Source organism: Dromiciops gliroides, chromosome 3, assembly GCF_019393635.1.
Source record: "Dromiciops gliroides isolate mDroGli1 chromosome 3, mDroGli1.pri, whole genome shotgun sequence".
Lineage (NCBI taxonomy): Eukaryota > Metazoa > Chordata > Mammalia > Microbiotheria > Microbiotheriidae > Dromiciops > Dromiciops gliroides.
This window is the reverse complement of record NC_057863.1, coordinates 582,471,680-582,491,115: the sequence shown is the minus strand read 5'-3', so window position 1 is coordinate 582,491,115 and position 19,436 is coordinate 582,471,680. Positions and strand designations below refer to the sequence as shown.

At 40.1% G+C, this 19,436-nt stretch overlaps 1 protein-coding gene across 1 annotated transcript; it reads right to left on the bottom strand.

The window, feature by feature from the left end:
- Positions 1 to 2,215: 2,215 nt before the first annotated feature.
- LOC122750404 (olfactory receptor 52R1-like) lies at positions 2,216 to 3,160 on the bottom strand. Its single transcript, XM_043997123.1, has one exon. It carries the CDS (start codon positions 3,158 to 3,160, stop codon positions 2,216 to 2,218), a length of 945 nt encoding a protein of 314 aa, XP_043853058.1.
- Between the last annotated feature and the right edge of the window lie 16,276 nt (positions 3,161 to 19,436).

Below are 19,436 nucleotides of genomic sequence, written 5' to 3'. Positions count from 1 at the left end.
CCTGAAGGGGAATAGAATCACTTCTATGTTATATGACTCAATCAGTCATGCAGTTCCTGTCTGAAGACCTTTCACAGGGAGAAGAGAAGTGAGAGGTAATACTTACTTAAGCAGCTCATTCTATATAGCACTAATTGTTTTGGACAGCTCCAGTTCTTAGGATCTCTGATTCTTACACTGTCCCAGGACTCTGACTACCAAAAGCTTCTCCTGGCAGTTTCATAGATTTGGAAACAGAAGGTGTCTAATAAATCATCTAGTTCAAAATCTTCATATTGTGAAATAGGAAAACCTAGGTAGATGAATGATTTCCCCAAACTAATACAGGTGGTAAGTGATAGAACTAATTTTTACATAATATTGACTCTCTATAACCTTCTGGTTGCTAAATATCAAACAGTAGTCCAGATTTCTCACAGCCTCCATCTATGGGGATGTTCTGTGGGGTGGGCAGAAGAAAAGAACTCACTAATATTGATTCAATCAATAAACATTTATTCAATTACTGCCATGTTCCAGGAACTCTGCTAAGTTCTGGAGTTACAAGTGCAGAAAATTAAGCAATCCATATTTGCAATGACCTCATGTTCAGTATTTATTTATTTTAATAAATTTCTTTTTTTTTTTTTTTTGCAGTTCCTGAAAATCCACCTTCCGTTCCTCCCAACCCTTTCCTCATTGCAAAAGAAATTTAAAAATAAAGCTCTGTGGGGCAGCTAGGTGGCGCAGTGGATAAAGAACCAGCACTGGATTCAGAAGTACCTGAGTTCAAATCCAGCCTCAGATACTTGACACTTATTAGCTGTGTGACCCTGGGCAAGTCACTTAAGCCCCATTGCCCTGCAAAAAAAAAATAAATTAAATAAATTAAAAAAAAGAAACCTCTGTAACAAATGTGTATAGTCAATCAAACAAACTCCCACATTGGCTATCATAATACATATGTACATCTCCATATACTATATATGTGCTTTCATATACACACAAATATAGATTGATGATAGACCAGGAGAGTGACATGAGACAGAGAAACAGAGACATGGACAGAGAAAGAGACAGAGAGAGAATGACTAAAAAACATATGAAATTATTTTCTTGATTCCATTTGCTTCACTGCATCAGTTCATATGTCTTCCAAGGTTATTTTGAAATCCTCCCCTTTATCATGTATTACAGCACAACAGCATTTCATATTAATGTGCCATATCTTGTTTAACCATTCCTTTAATGATAGACACTTCCTTAGTTTACAATTCTTTGCCACCACAAAAATAGCTGCTATAAAATTGTACATATGGATCTTTTCCCTCTTTTCTGATATCTTTGGGGTATGGAGCTAAGTTTTAAATCCCTGGGTAATAGGTTATTCAGTTTAATAACTTTTTGAATATATTTTCATTTTTCTACCTTTTTTCACAACAGACTGATGAAAATATTCCCCCTTACCATCAAAAAAAAAATACAAAGCTATTCTTCCTGTCAAAGATCAGAATCAAAGAGAGGTGAGCAGTCGCAGAATAGCATTATGCCATTTTCCAAAAGATCTGTAATTGTATCAGTGTGGAGAACTCTCATATATCACATACTTTAGTAAATAAATATTAAAGAATTGATTGAGACACTGAAGTTCAGTGACTTATCCAGAGTCACATATCTGGTAAAAATATGGGAGGTAGAATTTGAATATGTCTTTTTAATCCAAGTTCAGTAATACATTGATTGTGTTATATTGCCACTCACTATTATGATGTGAAAATAATGAAAATCTCTGTAAATGAGGCTCAATTAAAACTCAGAAGGTTTCTTAGACACCAATAATTAGATAATAATCCCTCCATTGGTACAAGAGTGCTCTCATACTATTGTTTTATTTGTCTGAAAGCTAATCAAGTATAATTTCATTTAAATACAAACTTCCCTTAACAGTTCAAATACCTAATGTCTTCATTTACAACTCTTTAAGATTTATACAAAAACAGAAACATTTTATAATAGTTTTAGAGCAGAAATTTATCAAATCTCCCAGGCTCAGGATAATGATCCTTGTTTTCTCCGCAGTGAGGTGGACATCTGGAGCACAATTTCCCCAGCCTGTTCCAAAGATATCCTCACACCTTGGGAGCCATGGTGAATGAAAGTTCAGACTTGCATCCAGCTTATTTTCATGACTTCATCTGGGTCAGTAGAAAAGCATAGAGCTGGACTAGCCTATGTCTCAGGGAACCTTCTGGCAAAAAGCATTTACTACTCTGTCCCGAATCTGTTTGGTTTTCACCCCATAGATGATGGGATTCAGCATTGGAGGAACCAGGAGGTAGACATTAGCCAACATTACATGAACTGCTCGGGGCACATGATGGCCAAAACGATGGGAAAGAAAGGTGAAGAGGGCAGGTATGTATAAGGCTAGGATAACACAGATATGTGAGGCACATGTGCCAAATGCCTTGAGGCGGGCATCCCCTGATGGCAGATGTAATACAGCCTGCAAAATCATGATATAGGACACAGCAATGATTATGATGTCAAAGCCAGCCACAGAGAAGGCCACAAAAAGCCCATAACCACGGTTTGCTCTGGTGTCTGCACATACAAGCTTCAGTACAGCCATATGCTCACAGTATGATTGGGGAATAATTTTGTTAGGACAAAAGGGCTTCCAAGTGACCATAAAACAGAAGGGGCTCACCCACAACACACCTCTTACCATCACTGCAACACCTAGTTTGGCCACTACTGAGGTAGATAGAATAGTTGAATGTCGTAGTGGGAAGCAGATAGCCACATAACGATCCAGGGCCATTGCCATAAGAATCCCTGACTCCACAGAAGAGAAAGTATGAATGAAGAAAACCTGAGTGAGGCAGGCATGATACTCAATCTCACAAGAACCAAACCAGAAAATTCCCAGCATCTTGGGAAGGGTGGAAGAGGATAGAACTAAGTCAGTGAAAGCTAGCATGGCCAGGAAGAGGTACATGGGCTCATGGAGGGTGTGGTCAGTACGAATCACATGAAGAATGGTGATGTTTCCCACCAAGGCCATAGCATACATGGCACAAAATGGGAAGGCAATCCAGAACTGAATTTTTTCCAATCCTGGGATTCCAAGCAAGATGAAAAAAGGAGGATGGAAGGAGTTGTTCCCAAATGTTGACATGATGTTATCCTTCCTGTATGACATGCTTGGCAAAATAATTCTCTTTCTCCCTATAAAAAATTATAATCACAAATTAAAATTAATCATGTATTATACTTTTAGAAAGTGACAAAACTATGAAAATGTGAACAAATTAAAGACATACAAAGAGAATAGGATAATAAAAATTAGTACTTTCAAGAGTGAATTCACTTAGTTTATTAAAAAACATTTTTCTTTTTAAAATCATTTTAAAATAAATAGAAAATGAAAAGGGAAATTAAGACTACTATTGGGCTATTTAACTATGAATAAGCCATGCACATCACTTAGTAGATACTTAGCTATTACTGAAATATTTTGGTTCTGTTATTTCATCTAGAATATTAAATATACAAACACATGTTGCCATCAAATTTCACTGTAAGGTTGGACCATTTTCTTTTCTAAAACCAACTCTTTTCATAAGATACTTATCAAAGGCTTTGTTTTTCTTGCCTTTGATGGAAAAGAAATAGTTGTCTTTGTTTTGTTCCTCTGCATTGTTTCTGTAACCTTTGTTTAAAAAATAACAACAACAACAACAAAACAGAGATGAAAAATGGCCACATTCGTCTAATAAGGATTGGTGAATTGGCTGGGGGAATAATACACAGTAGAGAAGGAAGAGGAAATGGTAGGGTCTGAAATTACCCCCTTTTTACCTCCAGATTCCTTGTTCACTCATAAGTTCATATTCTTCTTGTAAAATCTGACTCAAGTGTTCTTTCTCTTCTAGAAATAGACAGTGTCTTCTACAAGCATGTGTTTGTCCCCAGGAGGCACAGAATTACAGGATTTTAGAATTGGAAAGGAATCCAGAGGCCATATTGTCCAATATATACCTGAAAAGCAATCCCCCCTACACCATATTGAACAACTGATCATTTTTCCTCTTTCTAAACATCTTCAATAAGAGGGCGCCTACACCCTCCTAATAAGTCTATTCCATCTTTCCATAGATCAATTTTTTTTTCTTTTAGTGAGGCAATTGGGGTTAAGTGACTTGCCCAAGGTCACACAGCTAGTAAGTGTTAAGTGTCTGAGGCTGGACTTGAACTCAGGTACTCCTGACTCCAGGGCCGGTGCTCTATCCTCTGTGCCACCTAACTTCCCCTGCATAGATCAATTTAAAAAAAAAGTTCTTTTCCCCCGACATCAATACTAAATTCCCTTCTTTGAAACTTGCAAATACTTTTGCCTCTGAAAAATTTAATTCTATAAGAATCTGTATAAGAATGATATAGAAGGGGGCAGCTAGGTGGTGCAGTGGATAGAGCACTGGCCCTGAATTCAGGAGGACCTGAGTTCAAATGCGGCCTCAGACCCTTGACACTTACTGGCTATGTGACGCTGGGCAAGTCACTTAACCCCAATTGCCTCACCAGAAAAAAAAAAAAGAATGATATAGAGGATATTTAAAGATTACTTGAGAAAGAGGAGATACTTGGCTAGAGTAAAATTTCTTCTGCTTTAAGGACTTGTTTCTATAATCAAAGTCATTGCATGTTTTGCCAAGTAATGCTATTATCATAGAGTTAGAAGAAACTTTAGATGACATCTAGTCCAAATTCCTCATTTTCCAGATGAAAAAACTGAGTCTTAGGAAGTTAATTTGATTTTTCAGAGATCACCTAGATAGCAAGTGGAACAGAAAAGATTGCAATTGAAACTTCTGACTAAAAATCCAATTTCCCCCCCTTTTACATCAAGACAAAAATCTCAGAATTCCTTTCTTTCATAAAGCCCATTGGCTACCTTCTTTGAAATCGATTAGCGTATTCTTTAGTCCTTCATTTCTGTGACCAACAAATATATTAAATAACAATAAGCTTACATTCATAGAAAGTTGGCTATAGCACAGAAAATTCAAGTGACTTGCCCAGGATCACCTGGCCAGTATAATTCAGAGGCAGAAATTGGTGTCAACATTAATAACTCCAAGACTCATTAACTGTCCAATACAAAATGGTATAATTGAAGACTATAAACTGTACATTGGGTATTGGTCAGAATTTTTAGAGGGTGTTTTCACACTGATAGTTTCCTACAATAAAATCATGTCTGGTCCCTTCCCCCCCCCCATCATATAATCAAAATTGAAAGAACTCAGGGATGCCAGAGGCCATATAGCACAAAGCACAGCCATACTTGAGCAAGAATCCTCTCTACAACCCATGTGCCAAATAGTACAGTGTTATAATTACACAAAACTATATCCCAATGCATATTTCTATTGGTTCTTTCATTGAATCCTTACAGAACCTATATGGGAAAAGCAGTAATGCAGAAAATTGATTATTACGACCATTTTATACATAAAGAAATTGAGTTTAAGCATCTTTAGGGGGGAAATGCAATAAACTTCCTGAAAATTTTCATAGCAAAATATAAAGGGGCTACACAAATAAACTACTACCTTCTCCTAACCTCTCAACAAAACTTTGCAGGAGAATCTATAGCAAGACCAATTGCTACAGGTCAAATCTGACATGTTTATCTCCTTATAAGAAATATCTTTGTAGATAGATCCCAAGGGATCATAACCTGTGTCCTTTCAGCCATGCCCTGAAAAATGTCTCTAATAATTACTGGGTATACTGATCCCCAAGCCAGATCTCCTATGTCTGCTAGATTTTCACCTCTCAGGTATCACTTCTAATACCTTAGCTTTGTTCTTATGACCTCAACATATTCTTGAACTCTATAGGATCAGTGAAAACTCATGTAGCCTTACCCTTTTCCCTGAGGACCTCTCTCTTCAGCTCCTTCTTCTTGAAGCAAATGGTAGGAAGGGAAAAGCTCAACTTTGATAATATTATCAACCCAGAGCAGTTTTTTAAAACATTAATATCATCATTGATATAGTAGTAGCAGGAGGGGGAGGAAGAGGAGGAAGCACTAACATTTATATAATGCTTTAAGGTTTGAAAAGAACATTGTATATTTTATCTTATTTATCACTTTAATATTTATTACCCTTTTTTCTTTCTTGTACTACACCTTGCCATATCAATGTGCCCAAGTTATGGTGCTTAACTGCTACTGTGGAACACTGAATGGGAATGGTTCTCTGGCTAATACTGAGTCTGAAGTATCAGTATGTGTCCTTCTACTATTCAACCTCAATCATCATTCAGGGAAGAAAGGATGATGAACAAATTCATTCTGAAGTATGAATAGTTAGTAACTTGTATATTGAATTACAATTTACCAGGCATAGCTTATAACACTTTAGAAAGAGAGGTGTCTTTACGGCCCTCTAGTTCACTGTCCTCATTGGTACAATGAAGGAAACAGAGGCCCAGAGAGGGGAATTGACTTTTTATTTTATTTTATTTGCGGGGCAATGAGGGTTAAGTGACTTGCCCAGGGTCACACAGCTAGTGTTAAGTGTCTTTGAACTCAGGTCCTCCTGAATCCAGGGCCAGTGCTTTATCCACTGCGCCACCTAGCTGCCCCCGGGAAATGACTTCTTAAGTTTACAGAGGGAATTAGTGACAAAATTAGGTCTATAGCCCAGAACACAAAGGTCAGTGTATACCCCTCTTAGGTGGACACCAAATCATCTAATTAATTCTCTATAAAAATACATTTCATTATCCTGATATTATTATGTTGGGCCACAAAGTAATTGGTAGGGAAAATTATATATATATATATATATATATAAACTAGAGGCCAGAAAATGTGTCATTTTTTAAAAAAAGTTTTTGTCATGTAGAGTCAGGAATAGTGGTGTTAACAATAGTTATTATTCATATAATGTTTCAAGATTTATAAAGCATTTTATATGTATGCATTGGTATATATTTTATAGAGATAAATGTGTGTGCACAATCTATCTTAATTCTAATGATAACTTTGAATTAGGTACTATAGATATCATTATTCTCAGTTTTCAAATGAAAAATTATTCAGAGATATTAGTTGACTTGTTATGGTCACATGACCAGCATGTCAGAAGCAGGATTTTAACCCAGACTTCCCTGACTCTAAGGCCTAGACCCTCTATCCATTATTAAACATTATTAAATATTATATTTCTTAATTGTTATCTCTATTAAGTATATATATACATATATATATGTATTATGTTGGCATACCACATTTAAAGAGAGTAATCACTAAACTTGACAGTGTCAGGCAAAGAGAGAAACAAGAATAAAGTGGGGTTTATAAATCATATTACAGGGGGCAGTTTGGTGGCACAGTATATAAAGCACCAGCCCTGGATTCAGGAGAACCTGAGTTGAAATCTGGCCTCAGACACTTGACCCTAACTAGCTGTGTGATCCTGGGCATCTCACTTAACCCTCATTGCCCTGAAAAAAAAAAGAATAAAATCATACTATAGAGTAAATAGTTATGTAACCTGTGGACACATGGTCTGGAAAAGGAAAGGTTGAGGGATGGATATGTAATTTATCTTCAGATATCTGAAGGGTTAGTATGACAGGGAAAAAAAAGAATGTATATACTGTGTGTTTCTAGGGAGAAAAATTACAGGAAAAGAATAAACCAGTATTTTGGAGTGTGGCCTAAGGATACAGAAGAACCTATAAATGATAGGTATGTAACAGATTGCTTTAGAAGTTATTGGGCTCAATAGTCCATAGAATTCATAATCATAACTACATCAGAGTTTGAATGACCAACTTTCAGGGATACCACAGGAGAATTCTATACTGAATGAGGTGTTTAATAAAATCATTCCTACATTTATCCCATCGTTCAAGGTCTATGGTGCTATTATTAAAGAAACATTTTTCTTATTCAGAAGTCATATCCTAAAACTTCAAGTAAATGGAACATAGAAAATAAGAAACAAATGTGTCTGGGTGTTAAACAAATGTTACAAAATTCCTATACCAAAGCTTTTGAATTTTGCTTATAGGAGATCATTTCAGGCCCTCACTTAGGACCAGTTTACTCTTAATTTACACAAAATCTAATAAGTTTGGTTACTTGGATTTCAAATGCATTGTAGATTGGAAACCATAACTAATGAGTAATAGATACATTGAATAATGATAGAATCAAGTCTAGTGGTAACCTTGAGAAGTGACAAATAACAGACTGATGATGAGACAATAAAAAGAAAAGTAATTTCACAAACTTGACTCAGGAATTCAGAAAGTTTGTAATCTAGGACTGATTTACTATAGGGGAAAATAGGCCAATACAAGTATAGGGTGGGCCAAAAGTCACTGCAGCTTTTAATAATTTATTTTTTTTGTTTTTAATCTATAATTCTATAGCATCATATACAGTATACATCATATACACATATAGGAAATGAATTTACATTGTGTGTGAAAAATCTAATCTCATAAATGGCATAAATTCTTTGAAAATAATTTTCAAAAAGTTATAAAAACATCAGACCCCTTTGTAATTTTGGCCCATCCTATATGTATAATATATTAACTATTAGTCAGTCATTAAAGACAACTTAAATGTTTTCAGAGTATCTTCCCTGTAAATATCCAAGAAACAGTATCTTTTAGTACCATAGAATGTTAGACTTAGAAGGAACCTTAATATTATCTAATCCCAGTTGCCTTCCTTCCCATGTTTCAGATGAAGAATTTCATGCACAGAGAATTTAAATAATTTGCCAAGGTCATACATATAGATATGTGATTATGTACAGGAGCTCAGAGGCCCAGGAAACTCAGCCTAATGAGATTTGCTCACCTTGTTTCCAGTAGCCTGGAATCTGAAGAGAAAGAAATTACTGCTCAGTCTGAACAATGATGATCTCTCACCACTTTCTGTTCCATCAGTTCATGGAATATTGGGACCCACTAAGAGCTCATTCTGTTGATTCTCAGACTGAAGTCAACACTGCCTCTCTCCCTAGCTCAAATAGATGGGGAATCTCTCATCTTATTCCTTACAGGCAGTGTAGTGAAAAAGAAACCATTGCATTTAGAAGCAGATGAACCATGGTTTTCGATCTTTATTCTACCACTTAACAATTGAGTGACTTTGGGCAGGTCAATTTCAATGTTATACATATTAGGGGGCAGATATATGCTTAAATGATTGACTGTGATTTGCCTTATCTAGAAAGTGTGCAGGATCATATTTAAACCACCTATTTCATGGGACTGTTGGAAAAAGTGCTTTGACCCAGGTAGGATGAATAGTTTGGAAACAATGAGAAAAGGAAGGAAAATGAGTCATTTATCCTGAAATAAATCCTTTGGGGGAGATGGGGAAGAGGAGATAATATGAGGTATTTAATAAATGTTTATTGATCAACTGGCTGTAACTGACTTACTGATAATTAAACTATAACTCATTCTTCTGTTTAGATTTTTTTCAAACACCTTCCCCTTTTTCTAGCATCAGGTCTCAAAATATGGGGCAAATGTATTGGCTGCCTCACTCTGCAGTCTGCCTGCAGGGTTAGGGCTATCCCTGCTGTCCTAATGGATCTGGGCCTGACACTTACCAGACTTCTGCACAAACAAGAAGCAGAAAAAGGCAAAAGTTGTTCCCAATGCTGTGGACTTTATCCTTTGGCAGGAGAGAGAAACTGCTTCTTTTTCCCTAGTGAGGAAACCCTTAGGGAGAAGTTGAGACATCAAATCATTGGCTCAGAGGGAGGAAATCTGAGTCTGTATTCTAGGCTGAAACAATGGAAAACTGCCTTCTGCATTTTCTCTGTTTCTTGCATCTCTCTTTGGTCGGGATATCTCCTGTGGTGTATCATAGGGAAAGGACACTGTAGATGTACCAATAAACAAAGTAAAGAGGCCAAGTGGTGTTGGTTCCTAATTGACAATCAAATAGAAAGATCTAGCATAGTACATAGAAATGACTTGCAAAGGATAAAAAAGGAATGGAAGAAGGGAGGCAGGAAGCATCAGTTCTATGGGAATCTGGAACAAGGAGAGACCTATTATTTGAAGAGTTAAGGGAGCTCAGCTCCAGAAAGATGTTTACTTTAGATGGAAAAAAAAGTCACTGTGAGAATAAATAAATGGTTTCTGTCTCTGTCTCTCTGTCTCTCTGTCACTCTGTCTCTGTCTTTCTTTCTCTGTCTCTTTGTTTCTCTGTCTTAGTCTTTCTCTGCCTCTCTGTCTCTATTTGTCTGTCTCTTTGTCTCTCTCTCTTATCAGGTGACTCAGGAAAAAAATCAGCCTAGATAGGGTGGAAGGCAGAAAGGGACTAAGCAAGATAAGACAAAAGTCCTAAAAATCTGAGATATAATGTTTTGCTTCAAAATAATATGAAGCAGGGCAGCTAGTTGGCACAGTGGATAAAGCACTGGCTTTGGATTCAGGAGGACCTGAGTTCAAATCCAGTCTCAGACTTGACACTTAACTAGCTGTGTGACCTTGAGCAAGTCACTTAACCCTCATTGCCCCGAAAAAAAATAATATGAAGTTACATGGAACAAAGAGAAGTATCTAGTCTTAATGCTTTCCTCAACCAAACACAGCTAAGTGTTTCCTATATCTGTGCTGCTTCCTGGGCATATGTGTTCAACTTTTCATGTTGGAATTGGAGTTTTAAGCTATTTTTTCCTCATCCATAAGTGGAATGTAAGCCTCTTTGAGGGCAGGCACTATCTGGATATTAGGAATTTAATAGATAGATTCTTTTTATATAGATTGGTTATATCTTCCAAGCCCTAAAACTGTGTTTCCTTCCTATCAAGAGTAGCATGACAAAAAAAAAAAAAAAAAAAGGGAAAATAATTGAACTCATCACATGGCACTTAAACTCCAGAGAGTATGTATATCAATATCATGGAATTTGGTCTGGAAGTCAAATGAGAACCATCCAAGGCAAATTCACACCCCAGAAAGAGTCCTTTCTGCAAACATAGTGAATATATTCATGTATTCTTTGCTTGAAAGCCTCTAGAGAGGAAAAACACACTCATCACTAAGGTAGCCCACTCCACTATTGAATAACTTATTTTAGTGCCATGTTTTATGATATCTCAATTTAGAATCCCCACATCTTGTAGCTATTGTTCTCAAATCTTCTTGTGTAGCACTACTACTCCACAGATTTTTCATCTTCTAAATACAAGAAGTAGGTGGGGTTTTAGGAACTCATTGTGAGGGAAAATCAATCCTCTTCTCAATAATTCTCAGGAACTCAGCAGCAATGTGTCAAAGGCTCTTTATTTACTTCTCCTGAGAAGGAGGCACCCTAGTGTGCAGCTATTGGGTACAAAGAAAGGGGGCTCACAGGCCCTGTTTTATACCCTAGTCCCTAAGGCAAATGGACCCTCCCCTTTTTCATCATTGGTCCCAATTACTCAAGTGTTACAAAGTCCAATCCCTCTTCCACATCAAAACACTTCAAAAATTAAAGACAGCTGGGGGCAGCTAGGTGGCACAGTGGATAGAGCACCAGCCCTGGATTCAGGAGGACCCGAGTTCAAATCTAGCCTCAGACACTTAATACTTACTAGCTGGGTGACCCTGGGTGAGTCACTTAACCCCAATTGCCTCACCAAAAAAAAAATTAAAGACAGCTATTATGATACCCCTAAAACTTTCCCAGGGTAAAAAAGTCCCAGTTCCTTTAACCACTCCTCATATAGTATAAAGTCAAGGTTCTTTAATATTGTGGTTGTTTTTATGCATTGCTTAGGGAAGTCCTTAACATATGGCAAACAAGAAATGTTTGTTGACTTAATTCTGAATGCTTTCTAGCTTATCTGTGATCTCTTTACATTTTGAGACCAAGAATTGAGAATATTATTCTCCATGTTTTTAGAACAGGGTGGTCATCTCCACAGCTAAAATGACTTTTATATAAATTTTCTAAATGTTAAATACATTTCACAAAGAATGATTAGGTGGGATTTATACCACGAATTCAGCACTTAATCAATACTAGGAAAACTAAGCCTAAAATAATCATATGAATAACAAAAAATCACGTGATTATGTGAATAAATGCAGAAAAGATTTTTGACAAAATTACCATACATATTCCTATTTGAGACGTTAAAAGGCATGGGAATAAATGGAGATTTCTCTAAAATGAAGAGTAATAACTTTCTAAAACCATAAACATGGATTTATTTGCAAAGGGCGAAAACTAGAAGCCTTCCCAGTAAGAGGAAGGGTGAATGGGGGCAGCTAGGTGGCGCAGTAGATAGAGTACCAGCCCTGGAGTCAGGAGTACCTGAGTTCAAATCCGGCCTCAGACACTTAACACTTACTAGCTGTGTGTGACCCTGGGCAAGTCACTTAACCCCAATTGCCTCACTAAAAAAAAAAAAAAAAAAAAAAGAGAAAGGGTGAAACACCAGTACTATTCAATATTGTACTAGGAATTCTAATTTTAGCAAAAAGACCCAAAAAGAAAATTTAAAGAATATTCATAGGCAATAAGGAAAGAAAAATATCATTCTTTGCATGTCACAAGATGGTAAATTTAATAAAGTCTAGAGAATCAGATCTAAAAAATTAGTTTAAAAATAACCTTAGCTAAGTAACAGAATATAAAAGAAACCCATACAAAAGGTCAAGAATATAAAATGAATCAAGGGGAAAATAACTTTGAAGGAAGGTGATTGAGCAGCATGAGATTTCAAACTGCATTGTAAAGCAGTGCTTATCCAAAAAAAATCTAGTACTGACTAAGAAATAGCGAGTTGGGTTAGTACAATGAACAAGGTATAAAATATACAGCAGTAAATGAACAGAGTAATTTGGTGATTCATAAAACTGAAGTTCCAAGCTTTGTGGGTAAGAACTCATGATTTGAAAAAAGTTTCTGGAAAAACTGGAAAGCACTTTGTCAGAAACCAGGAATGGGGCAACATATAAAAAACATATACTAAGATGAGGACAAAATGGGTATATTATTAAACATAAAAAAGTGAAAACATAAGTAAATTTAGGGACTGTGGAAAATTTTGCTCTTATATTTATGGATATGGGGGAAATTTCAGACTATATAAAAAATAGAGAAGGTCATGGATATCAAAATAGGTAATTTTTATATTATTTCATTTAAATGTTTTGCACAAACAAAACCAATGAAGCAAAAATTGAAAGGAAAACAGGAAATTAGGAAAAAAATACAGCACATATCACTAATAAAAAGTTAATTTCTCAAACATAGAAGGAACTGAGTCAAATATAAAAAAAACAACAACCAGTTTGCTATGGATAAATGGTGAAAGGATAGGAATAGTCAGATTTCAGAAGAATCAAAATCATCAATAGTCCCATGAAAAAATAATTTAAGTAACTTTGTATTAGATACATGAAAATTAAAAAAAAAATCTTAGGTACCATCTAACACACCAAATAGGCAAACATGAAAGAAAAGAAAAATGAAAAATGTGGTGACAGGGGGAGGGAGAGAATAGAAAAAACAACAGCCCAGTGCACTGTTGTTGGAGATTTGAACTGCACCAAACATTCTAGAGAATCTTTTGGAATTATGTCCAGAGACTAAAGAAGAAAAAGCACTTATTTGGGCAATGATATTTATAAGTGTTTTGTTTTGTTTCTGATGGCCAAAAAAGGAAACTGAACAGATGTTCTCCATTGGGATATGGTAGATCAAGTTGTGGTTTATGATATTGATTGAATAATATGGTTCTCTAAGAAAAGACAAAGGTGATGATTTCAGAAACATCTCTCGTATTCCCCTACAGCAAACTCCTTCTGAGGTACCATTCTTGCCCCACTCACCTCTCCATTCTCTTCACTGGCCTCACCTGACTCTTTGGGCTTCTGGAAACATCTGCTGACCTCTAGACAGGGGTCTCTAGTGAAGCCCTTACCCCTTTGGTGTGCAGGACTCATGGATTCCACTGAGTTCAAATGTTAAGTGAATCATGGGGCAGATGCTATCCAAGGGTCACAAAAGAGATTGGCATCCTGAGTCTTTTGAGTGCCTGTGGATGGGCAGGCATCATCAAGGACAGTGGGGCAAAGGAGCTCAGCTCATCTGGGGACCTCAGGCAGCTCCTTTTCTTGCCTGCCCCAGTCATTCCTCTATGGAAAAAGATTTTCCCTTCTATCTCCTGCCTCTGCCATGGGTCCACATTCCTCCCCAGCCAACATGCTTGTCCATGTCCTCCACCACCAACACTCACAATCAGCTCCTTTACTCCTCTTCTGCCACAGCTTCTCCCAGGTCTCCTACATATCTTTATTTTTTTTTTTAATGGGCAATGAAGGTTAAGTGACTTGCCCAAAGTCACACAGCTAGTAAGTGTCAAGTGTCTGAGGCCGGATTTGAACTCAGGTTCTCCTGAATCCAGGGCCAGTGCTTTATCCATAGGTCTCCTACATATCAATGCATCACTGGGATCTCACACAATGCTTTGCCTCCACTCAAAATCTCAACAGTTTGACCCGAGTCAAGTGACTTCTGAAGCTTTCCTCCAATCCACAAGGGTTTCCAGTTACTCTTGGCATCCAAAGTGAAAGGACTGCTTCAGGCCCAGCACTTGGAGCCAAAGACAAAATTCCTCATGTAGAAAAGTGTAGGGATTAATTATCTAGGCACTGCCATTCAAAACCTGGGCCACAGACAGGAATCCTGCCACCTCCCACAGTGACCCCATCAGACTGGCTGCTTTACATCAGCTAACAACAAAGTCAATAGTGACTCAAACATGGGAATGCACCTTTGAAAATTCAAAAGGAAACTAAAACAGAAAGGAAAAGGGGGCAGCTAGATGGCACAGTGGATAGAGCACTGGCCCTGGAGTCAGGAGTACCTGAGTTCAAATCCGACCCCAGACACTTAACACTTACTAGCTGTGTGACCCTGGGCATGTCACTTAACCCCAATTGCCTTACTAAAAAAAAAAAAAAGGACAAAACAATATTCTTTCCTTAAAAAGTAAATTAACAAAAAAGTGAAATCCCTAGGAAAAGGACAAAAGAAACATAAGAGATAAGGAAATAAAGGAAAAGAATGGGAAATGAATGATATGGAAAGGAAAGGAATGGGAAATAAAGGAAAGGAAACTAAAAAGAATAGAAAAAGGGAATGGAGAAAAGAGGAAAGGAAAGGAAATAGAAAGGATTTTCCAGTATGGAAAGACAAAATCTTCTTGCTTTCTTAATTTTAATAAACTGTTTTGTTTAAAGATTTCCATTCTAAGTTGTATTCCTCCCTCCCTCACTCCCTCTCTGCCCTGCCCTCCTTAATACTTCAGACCATAGGCCATCAGATATACATTTTTACCAGTGAAATTAGGTAACAAATTTCTATTAAAGAACAAAACTCAAATTGAAGAAAAAAAAATGAAGGAAAGAAAGTGCAAAAAATAGTGTGCCTTGTTCTGTGCTCACTCAAGATCAGGTCTTTCTCCGATGTTGGATGGTATGTTTCCTCCTTTGGGATTATCTTCGATGGTTGTATTACCTAGAATAAGCAAGTTATCCACAATTCTTCATGGAACAATATTGCTGTCACTTTGCATGGCTTTTTCTGGTTTGTATTCATTCACGATCAATCAGTTCTAAAGAAATCATTAGAGGTTTATCTAAAGTCATCCTGCTTGTTATGGCTGATGGCACAATAATGTTCCATTAAAACCAAGTACCCACCTTGTTTGGCCATTCCCCACTTGATGGGCATCCCATTGATTTCCAATTCTTAGGCAGCCTCCAAAGAGCTGCTGTAAATACAAAATCCTCTTTCTGATAAGGTACAAGGTGGAACAGGTGGGAAGGATGTTGACTATTTCCCTTCCCAGCTGTTCTGGACTGGATTGGCCTGGCTGCCTGGCCAGAAGAAAGGAAATGGGTTGGCAGGAAACTTCCACCCCTGCTGTAACGGACTGGCCAAGCTGCCGCCAGGAGAGAATCCAGGATCATGTGGTACTTTCTTTTCGGAAAAGTTGCAAGGCAATGCTCTCTGGGACCAGGTACCCATGGGGATGCCCCCTGCAGGCCTGCTAAGATCCTGCCCCCCCCCTCCCAACACAAATAAACAGTCGAGCCGGCACCTCCACAGAGGTTCAACAGCTGGGAGAAGACTCCTGGCTGAGGAAAAAGTCCAACCTGGACTCATATTTCCCCCAAGAACTTTACTTGGAAAATCAGGAACAAAGAACAGAAGCAAAACAAGCATATTCTCTGACATGAACGGAGCCCTTCCCTGGTCTATTCTCAGCTGGGTGGCTCAGTGGCTAGAACACTGAGCGGGCTGTGAGGAAGATGCGGTTGGCAATGGAGCAAGAGGGCCTTTCTAGTTTCTGTTGGGCCTCAGTGTCTCTCCCTAAGAATGGGCCTTCATCTGAGCCAGGGCGCTGGCAAGGGTACTGAGAGAACATGAAAAAGGTCCTGTAGATGGCGCTGCCTCACCCTGAACGGACCAGCCGAAAAGTCGCTCTGCTGCTGACATTGTGAGTGTATTTGCCTAGGAAGCCCCACGGTCCAGGATCCCATGGAAAATCTGGAGGCTGGCGGGCAGACGTCTCGAAGCCGTGTCTGTTGTGGCCTCTCCACCTTTTCAGTCTTCTTTGCTTTGAGCTGTCCCTGGGCCCTGTCCCTAATCGCTCTGGGTGGAAGCGCAGGGACACTGGCTGTTCTTCAAGCACACTCCTCCTCCAAGCAGCTAGAGCTGATGTCATCTACTGTCTTTCATCCAGGCTTGCCAGCGGTTCACTGCGTATCGGCGCCACTCCTGACTTGGAGCACCTATTTGCTTCGGAACCCTATTTGGTCCGAGGTCAGCATCTTCCAGAAGCGTTTCGTGACTTGGGCTCCTGAGGATTTCCATGGCCAGCCGCCAGCCGCCAGCCGCCAGCCGCCCCCCTTTCCCTGTCTCCAACCCCCTAGCCCTGCGGGATCCCCCAAATAGTCTGTGAATGTTTTGTGCGCGTTCCCCCTTCTTCCTGTCTCCCCTCCACCCTCTTGCCAGTGCCCCACATTAGGTATGCTGGAACCTATACTTCTGGCGTTCGGGGTCGGTGGGGGCATCGCCCTTGTGGCCAAAGTCGTGAAGAAAGTGCCAACTGCTTGGGGGGGGTGGAATTCGGGGTACAGGAAGTCGATGTCCATGGCTTCTTGCAGGTTGGCTAGAAAAGTCAGAAAGTTCCAGTTCCCCAGGCGGACCACCACCCTAGGTTAGGTGGCAAGACCACGAAAGCCTCCTGAGGAGTGGAAAGTGCTGAACCACCTGGGTCAAGTGCTGCAGATTGCTCTCCAGCTGACCCGGTGCTACCTCTTCCAAGGCTGCCACCATGTTCTCCCGAGCATCTGTAGATGACTGGGCCACTTCCCCCTCTTCCTCCAATTCCCACAGGTGACCTTGCAGGTCAGCCAGCTGCTGTCCAATTGGCGAGGGTTGAAGTTGACTCCGGGAGGCCCTGAGCTATTATTCCAGGGTCTCCAGGAATTGCTGCCAGCCCTTGAAGTCTTGCACTTGCCAGACACATGAACTGTCACTGAGCCAACCAGGAATTAGGGTCAGAATTGCAGGATGGGTGATCTGCAGGTTTTCCTGCCCACAAAGGAAGCAGGAAATTTGCAGGATGCTCAGGTGCTCTTGCTGTAGCTCTAGAACCTTAGGCTTGAAGCTGCTCTCCAGAAAACATTCTCAAGCAATTTGCTGATGCTGCTTCCTATTCCTTTCCTTCTTCTCCCTGTTTTTTTTTTTTTTGCATTATACTCCTGCTCCTGCTCTTCCTTCTCCCTCCTCATCTTCCTCATCCTACTTTGCCTCCTGCTTCACCCCCTTTCCCTGCTTCGTGTACCTCCTCCACTCAGACTCCTGTGATATTTTGTGCATGCCTGGTGGCAGTTTCACCCAACCCCCACCTGTACCTATTGCCTCATCCCAAGTCCCTGCCTTCAGGACTGGTCGACTCCCAGGACCTTCACAGGTCCTAGGAATGCCCAAAGGCTAGCCCACTCCACCCCAACCTTGGCCACTTCCCTCTTTTACCTGATTAGCTACACCCCCAAACCCCTCTCTGGAGACTCAATGTTTCTCCCACGTGCCCTCCTGGAGGCCTCCAGCCTACCCTCTTTATTTCTTTCCCCCCACCCCTAGGCCCCCATCTAATATCCAAACTGTGGAGATCGCACTCAGCTAGCGTTCAGGTTCAAAAGGCACAGGGTGCCTCTGGACAAAATCATCAAGAAAGTACAGCGGCTGAGAGATTGCTGGTCTCAATAAATGTTCCATGGTTTCTTTCAGGACAGCCAGAAGAGTGAAAATGTATGGATTCCCTAGGTCTGGTCGGGTGAGAAGAACCTGGAAGGCTGCTGGGGCACAACTGTCCTGAAACACTTGGGACAAGTGCTGCAAGTGGTTCAGCACCTGCCCAGGGGCCAGATCTGCCAGGGTTGACAAGATGCCTTCCAGAGGATCTGGCAAGAAGTCAGCTGAGTCTACAGACTCCAGGGCTTGCAGTACTTCCTGCACACGACCTTGCAGGTCCAACAGCCTCAGACAGACAAACAAAGGCTGCAGTTGGTTGAGGGAGCCTCCGAGGTTCTGAAGGATTTCCCGGAATTGCTGACAACTCACGAAGTCCTGGTCATTGCGGAGCCATGGACCATCTGTGTCCCCAAAAGAAATTTCATTTAGGATGCCATGACGGACCATATGCAGGGACTGTAGGTCCTGCAAAAAGTTTTCTTCTTCAAGTACCAACAACCTCTCCTGCAGAGCTTGGAGCTTCTCTCTCAGGGCCATTCTCAAGCTCTCTGCTTCTCCTTTGTCTTCTTATCCAGATTCTGCTTCCTCTTCTTTTGCTTTTTGCTTCTTCCCCTTCCCCTTCCCCTTCCCCTTCCCCTTCCCCTTCCCCTTCCCCTTCCCCTTCCCCTTCCCCTTCCCCTTCCCCTTCCCCTTCCCCTTCCCCTTCCCCTTCCCCTTCCCCTTCCCCTTCCCCTTCCCCTTCCCCTTCCCCTTCCCCTTCCCCTTCCCCTTCCCCTTCCCCTTCCCCTTCCCCTTCTCCTCTTTCCCTTTCTCCTTATTCTCCTTGATCTGACAGACTAGCCTCAGCACAGCAGACAGGCAAGAAGTGAGTGGGGCCTTCTCCAGAGGAGGCAAGATATAGACAGCTAAAGTGGGAGGAGCCTGGAGGCACAGCCAATGGATTGGCTCAAAGACTTCTCCCCTGGAGCTGAGTTCACACCTCACAGCCAAATGTTTTGCATTCCAGGGCCATGTACCACCTTTCTAGACATCCTCCACATCAACCTCCTTTCTAGGTCCCCTGCTTGCCCCACCCAGCTCTCCATTCTCTTCACTGGCTTCATGTGACCCTTTGGGCAACTGGGGAAGTCAG